The sequence below is a fragment of the Aulonocara sp. 'chitande type north' Nkhata Bay genome, linkage group LG20 (assembly GCF_057382095.1).
Source record: "Aulonocara sp. 'chitande type north' Nkhata Bay isolate Kocher_YH1m ecotype deep benthic linkage group LG20, A_spYH_male_GT1.1, whole genome shotgun sequence".
Lineage (NCBI taxonomy): Eukaryota > Metazoa > Chordata > Actinopteri > Cichliformes > Cichlidae > Aulonocara > Aulonocara sp. 'chitande type north' Nkhata Bay.
Window position 1 is genome coordinate 36,912,998 of NC_141363.1, and position 7,185 is coordinate 36,920,182.

At 34.1% G+C, this 7,185-nt stretch overlaps 1 protein-coding gene across 1 annotated transcript in view; it reads left to right on the plus strand.

The window, feature by feature from the left end:
• LOC147306217 (uncharacterized) overlaps positions 1 to 5,872 on the plus strand; it is a 31,100-nt gene extending 25,228 nt beyond the window's left edge. Inside the window, exons 18-25 of the mRNA XM_086277004.1 lie at positions 161 to 288; positions 382 to 560; positions 3,003 to 3,179; positions 3,281 to 4,654; positions 4,749 to 4,790; positions 5,264 to 5,314; positions 5,435 to 5,501; positions 5,735 to 5,872. Coding sequence (XP_086133130.1) covers positions 161 to 288; positions 382 to 560; positions 3,003 to 3,179; positions 3,281 to 4,654; positions 4,749 to 4,790; positions 5,264 to 5,314; positions 5,435 to 5,501; positions 5,735 to 5,793 — 2,077 coding nt within the window. The 3' untranslated portion in view covers positions 5,794 to 5,872. The remainder of the gene's footprint in view (positions 1 to 160; positions 289 to 381; positions 561 to 3,002; positions 3,180 to 3,280; positions 4,655 to 4,748; positions 4,791 to 5,263; positions 5,315 to 5,434; positions 5,502 to 5,734) is intronic.
• Positions 5,873 to 7,185: the final 1,313 nt, after the last annotated feature.

The window sequence follows — 7,185 nt, forward strand, 5'->3', positions numbered from 1 at the left end:
GGAAATAATTTCTCTGCTCATCTTGCAATACTTACGTTATTTACTAATATGAGACAAAACTTTTTAAAAACTAGTCTGATTAATATTACATCAGATCTGAATGTTTAGCTTGTATTGCTATTCATATTGACTTTGTTGTTTCTGCGATTTATCCAAAGGTAAAAAAAAGCATTTCCTATCAATATAAAACTGATAGCTGTACAGACAAAGAGCAGGATACAATTACCTGTCAATCAACTACCTATCCTGAATTCAAAGAAACAATAACACTCAGGTTTTACAAAGGAAGTGAGTATTAACACATTATAAAGCAATTTATTAAATTCAGGTTAAAAATTATCTACATTTAATAAGGTCTTTTTTTTGTTTTTGTTTTATTAGATCCTCAAATGTGTGATGATAAAGAATTTGGAAAGGCAGTTAGTGACTCCAGAGCCAGAATACCCTGTGCAAACAATGAGGAAGGAGAAAAGAGTGCATTGTGCAACATCACAACATATACTGAAATACGAGACACCTGCATACTGCAACCCATTAAGGAGCTGCTTGACCAATCTGAGGTGACTTATATAAACTGCCATGTTCTTTTTAGTTCTTTGTATTGTGGAAAATGTACCTTAGAGATAAATCACAATATTACATATTTTAAAGAGTTTAGAAAGTTCACCTAAGTGAAGCCACAAAAATATTACACAAACCTCTCTTTAAGTTACTCTTTTAATTAAAGTTAATTTGCTATGTGTTTTACTTGACAACTGTGACTATAAATTTCAAAACTAGATTATATCAAATGGTAAGATAGGCTCTTAAATGACTAATTTTTTCTACTCTACATTTCAATTTTGCTGATGATGGAAATGACCATGTAATGTAATGTAAAATATAAATGGTTCTCAACACAATCCTGTTGATTCTATTCTGGGCTATAATGGAAGATGAATCCACCTCTCAAATTATTACAGCTCCTTCAACCAGTTTCCAAATGGATGGTATCCTGTTAGACAGCAAAACGATCATGGTCTTAGGATTAAGTGGTGTTTTTATTTCTTGGTGAACATACTTGAGTTTTAGTTGACTTTAGTTTTCTAGTGTTAGTTTCAAGTTCCAGGGCTCTATGTACTACAAAGTAAGTTAAATATATACAGGGATTCTTTCCATTATTTGGATTCAATTGCCCTAACGTCAAACATCACAACCACTAAGTTAACTAAGTTTCAGCTATAAAATTAGAGATATAATTCTCCTCTTTCAAGGAACATTTGAATTCTCTCTCTAGCCCAAAATGGTTAAAGCATTACAGTGATGTGAACTGCACATGTTAACTAGTATCTAGAAGAAGCTGATTTTTCTGTCTGTGTTCAGACAACAGTACCTTCTGAATGCGTTGTGCTAACATGATACTTAAAATATCACCATAAAGCTTGTCTTCTCTTCCTTCCGAAAGCATCAGAGCTGGGGCAGGTGCTGTGCCAATGGTGAAAAAAAAGAGTTAAATAAATGTTTAAATTTGCATAACGCAGTTTTAGTTATTATTCTTTCAGCTGGAACCTTGATGTTGTTTAATAGTCTGAGAATAAGTAAAATACAAATACAAAATGTAGGAAATGTAATATTCCCTAATTTAAAGTAACCAATTTATATTGTCCACAAGTACAAATAGATGCCCCTAAATTGTACGTGCTTTGGAGTTTGTATGTGCTTTTCGAGTTTTGGGAGCTGAAAGAGCCGGTTCTCTAAAAGGAGCCGGAAATCCCATCACTACAGAAAACCCTGGTTCACCCCAAAGTTACCCGGATAAGACAAAGTTCTGCTTCATAGTACAAACCTCAGAAAGTTAAAAAGAAAAAAAAAGATAACTTGTCACCCATTTAATAAAAATAAAACTTGTCAAATAAATAACCACAAAGTAAGCAGGTAGTTTAAGTTTATAAAGTATGCACAAAAAAACACTTTTTCAATAAATAACCACAAAGTAAGTAAGTAGTGTTTCTTTGTTTTGCCACTACAGCACTATTTACAATTTGTGATCAGAAGACATGGAAAGCACAAATGAAACACGGTATTAGCGATGGTAAATTCGATTCTTTTTACTGAATCGAGTTTTAATGAGTCACTTACCAAAGTGAATCGGTTTTTTAGTCATTTGATTCACTGTGTCAGTTGACCAGAGAGTGCAAAAAATGTACATTTTCAATCAAACTTAATTTGTTTCCCTTTTCATGTAAATCCTACTGCTAAGATGAATGATTCTAAAAGAAAACAACAATTTTATAGAGCAAAAAAGAGCAAAAACATTTCTAAAATTAAGCAATTTCCTATCAAAGTTGCTTAATAAACATTTATTTTATTTTATTTTATTTTATTAGTATTTTCCTTAAATGTGTTAAATATATATTTTCTCATCTAAATGTCCACTGAGCTGTGAGCCAGGGGGCGGTAATGCGCCTTAACATTGGTTGCCAACCAAGAAGAAGAAGAAGCTGTGAGCCAGGAGGGAGGGGGTGAGCGAGTCCTAAGTGATTCGCTTAGGCAGAGCGATGCTACTGTGAACCGAGGAGCTATTTTCTTGATGTGAGCTTCTACTCAGGGTTTTTTCTTCCAGTTCAGAGCAGAAGTTTTTTTCTTATGATACTGGATGTTGTGTTTTTCTCCACAATTTTAATTATAAGCTAGATACATTGCTGCTAACAGCAACAGGGATGAGTCAGTGAGTCAGTTGGGCTTGTGAATCATGATTCATGAGTCAGTAAAGTGATTCTCGAGTATTGAACGATTCGTTCATGATTCGCGCATCACTACACGGTATTCACTGTTCGGTTTATAACTGCAGGCAGATTAAGGTTAAAAGACTGTAGTAAACGTAAGCCAGATTCTGTGAGGATTTCTACAAACAAAAACCTTTGAGATAGGAATTAGTAAATAGGAAGCCCAAGTTTGTCATTCTAACTTAAACATTGAGTTAAATTGTGAAACTAAATACTTTTTCTCTTCAACTCTTGCAGGTCTTGACTGCCACTACACTGCCAGCATTTTTGCAACAGCTCAGCAATGTTACTAATGGGAATTCTGAGCAAGTGGTTAACTCACCTAAAAATATTGATGCTGTTGTTCAAATCCTCAGAAATGTAGCCAACAGAACAGAATTATTCAATATCTCAATCAATGAAAACTCAATGAAGGTACATGCTAGTTTACTGAAGTTTGAGTATTCTAAATAATACATGCTTTTTTTAAATTTTGTATTTGTTTATTCAATCTAATACTTTTTTTTTTACTCTAGGATATCCTGATAACTGCAGGTGTTCTCACCACAGATCAGGCAAGGGACTCATGGAACTTTCTGAACAAAAACAATGAAAGTATCTCGTATAGCATCTCTAACCCTGACGGTGTTAGTTCATCATTATTGCAGTCTCTTGAAATAATAACAAAACACCTTGCCAGTTTCAATAATTCTGGTATTGACACGCCTTTTATCATCTTGAACAGAACTATATACACAAACCCTATCATTGGTGATTTTAATTCTTCAGTGGTGATAGAAATACCACAGAATGAGGGTAAAAATAAGTCAATCACAGTGATAACATTTGCCTCGCTGAATAATGTACTCCCTGCAAGAGAAATAGACAATTCATCGATTAAGGTCATCGGTGGCAGGGTTGTACTTGTTCAGTCCAGTGGCCAAATCAATAATATCTCTTTGACATTTGATATTTTAAATGATACACTGAGAGATCCAAAATGTGTCTTCTGGAACTTCAGTCTCCTTAATGGTCTTGGAGGATGGGACGATGAGGGCTGTGAAGTGGTAAATACAAATGAAACTGGAACTGTCACCTGCAACTGCAACCACCTGACCTCATTCTCTATCCTGATGTCACCAAACAGTCCAATTAGCCCAATTTTGGACTATATAACCTACATCGGAGTTGGCATTTCCATGGGTTCCTTGGTCATATGTCTCATCATTGAAGGCCTCATATGGAGAAAAATAAGAACGAATGAAACCTCTTACCTGCGTCATGTTTCCATAGTTAACATTGCTGTGTCCCTCCTGATTGCAGATATTTGGTTTATAATTGGAGCAGCCATTTCAGATGCAAATCATAAAAACCACTCAGCATGCACTGCAACTACCTTTTTTATCCATTTGTTCTACCTAGCTCTGTTCTTCTGGATGTTTGCCTCAGCTTTGTTGCTGCTCTACCGTACAACTAATGTCTTTGGTGGGGGTTTGTCTAAAGCATCTATGCTGGCCATTGGATTTTCTCTAGGCTACGGAGCTCCTCTAATCATAGCAACAGTAACTATAGCTGCAACTGCACCAGACAACAAATATATCAGAGAAAATGTAATCTGCTGGCTCAACTGGGATGAGTCCAAAGCTCTACTGGCGTTTGTGATTCCTGCACTTTCAATAGTGCTGATAAATCTCATTATCCTGGTTGTGGTTTTGTACAAAATTATAAGGAGAAGGGTTGGAACAACTGCTGCACAAGCAGGTGAAAAGAGCGTTTTACTGGTTATTGTCAAGAGCTTGGCTGTGCTTACACCATTTTTTGGAATAACTTGGGGTTTGGGAGCTGGACTTCTGGTGCATCCAAGAGACATAGGAATCAATATTGCATTCGCACTCTTCAATTCGCTACAGGTACAAATAAACTTTTTACCTTTTTATACCATAATAGCAGAATCTTTAATCACTGAATCCTTGATAACGGACATTACTCTGTCTTTTAAAAAAGGGCTTCTTTATTTTGGTGTTTGGAACACTGCTGGATGGTAAGGTATGTACAGCTCAATTTTAAGTCAAGTTAATGAATAAGTGCTTATTGTTGAATTACTTTAAATTAATGTTAAATGATATAATTTGGTTTAACCAACAAAGTGCTTAATGTCTACAAACCTTTACTGACAAAGGAATATGAATTGTAATAATACTACACTAAAATCCTCTTGTCAAGTCAAACTTCTGCCTTTTAGTGCCATTTCATGGTTTCTCTGAAAATCCATATAAATGACTAATTCAGACTTGATGGTGAAAGTAGCAAACAGCAGGTGGGCCCACACTTCAATAAATAACAGTTATATGTATGTGTTCGTATCCCACACAAGCACACAAAAAAGCAAGATAAACATCACCATAGACTTACAAAAAGATTCCTTTTAGTGTTTGGCTGGGCATCATGAATTAATTTACTTTTACAGCTAACTTGTGCAACTTCCATTGTAGTGTAACATTTGAGATTTCACTTACCAGGTGCGGTCAGCAATATCATCATATGCACGACCGTCCAGAAGTGGGACAGGGGTAAGAACAGTTTTCGTGTTCCTTTTTTCTTTCCTTATTTTTGGATCTCAGCCAACTTGTTTTTTGTTTTGTTTTGTTTTTTCAAATATTGCATGATTTGTTTTTTGTATTGTATTTTAGAGCACAAGTGCTGGAAACTCATCGTCAAGTGGACTTCGATTTTTAAGGAACTGGAGACGTGGAAGAGGTAAATAACAATTAAAAAATTAACATAAAGATGCAGGAAAAGCTGTGTGTTGTTAGGTGTGCTTGTACCTTAATCAGGCAGTCCAACACAGAAAACAATTGGATGGGTTGCACATTAACACAAATTAATTTTTTAAATTTTATTTATTCATACAATTATTTTACTTCTTACTTCAGTGTCTACTGTGTATTATTTTTTGCCACAGATTAACTATACTGCTCTGTTTTTTTTAGATGGCTACAACATGACATCCAGTGCATCCAGTGATTTACATTCAGCTAGCAACACATAATGAATGCAGAAATCTGTGGTTATTCAGATAACCAACAAGAAGTCAGGCTTTTCTTTGTTCCTTTTTCCCATAGTATCAGTGAGTTAATCTGTTGTGTTTTTATTAATAGCTTATATAATATTTAATCCCAGAAGAATTTGGCTTGGTTTTTAAGGAAAACAAATAAAGAAAAATATGTGTGATCACCAAAATATTTTTGAATGGCATAATAAATTTTGGAATTGTAATCAAACTTTAAAAAAAATTATGTCATCGTTTTCATCTTTGATTTTGATTTGCATGCATGATTATCAACACAGCACAGAGCATAGATTTGTAGTTATACTAATAGATTTTTATCAATCTATAGATGTTTTTAAAGAAAAGAGTTGAGTGTTCTTATATTCTAAAGAGTGAGTAGATTTGATGTCTGATGTAAACATAAGTAAAACATTGTACTCGCAATATACACAGAAATACAAACTACCTTTGTTTAAAAAAACGTTTTTGTGTTGGGGACATCTACTCAAAATCTTGCCGTTTCATTCTGTGTCAGTATGTATCATGGCACACAGTCCCACAAAGATCCACATGAAAACTGTTAATTGAGCTGTAACAATTTCATTCATTTGTAATTCAATAATTTCTGGTAATCTTTTATTTTGTGCATTTTGTGAAGTAGCCATGTGTTGTAAAGATGAAACAGATGTCAGGGAACTGTTGCACATTAGGTAGATCTTAATGCTGAAATTTCTCATACTCATGTTAATTTTACCCATATTTATTTTTTTCTTTGCAGAACAGATAACTGTTATTCTAATTAGCACCTTCATAATCTTTACTGGCTACTCAAAGATTAACTAAGTATGCTTTCTGTGCGCCTTTTGTGCATTTAATGTGGTATGTTTTTGGATAGCTTTGACATGCCTTAATTTTGATCCTGATTAATAATGTATACAACTAGCTTTCTATTACTTTCTATTACTAATTATGTCCTGAATTTGTTAAACTTTTATTCAGAATTTGGTGATTTAAATCTTTTAAAAATACCAATCTTGTGTCAAACTCCAGCTTCACACACCCTGTTAATCTGGCAGATTTGTTTGAAGTATCCTAAAATCCAAATTCCTAAAACAAATAAATAAATAAATAAATAAATAAATAAAATAATAAAAACCTGAATTGGAATGACACACAGACGAAGTTCCTAATAGTGGTGTGCGGATCGATATTGAAATATCGATTCTTCCGATACCAGTAATTTATGTTCTAGAATCGATTCTCATATTAAAATATCAATATTTTAGTACTTTGGGGTAAATTTGTAGTGTTTCATTAACAGGAACAGTGGAAATAAACTATATCATTCGGATCGTCTAAATTGGAAGGAACTACTTCCTCTTACGCCTTTGT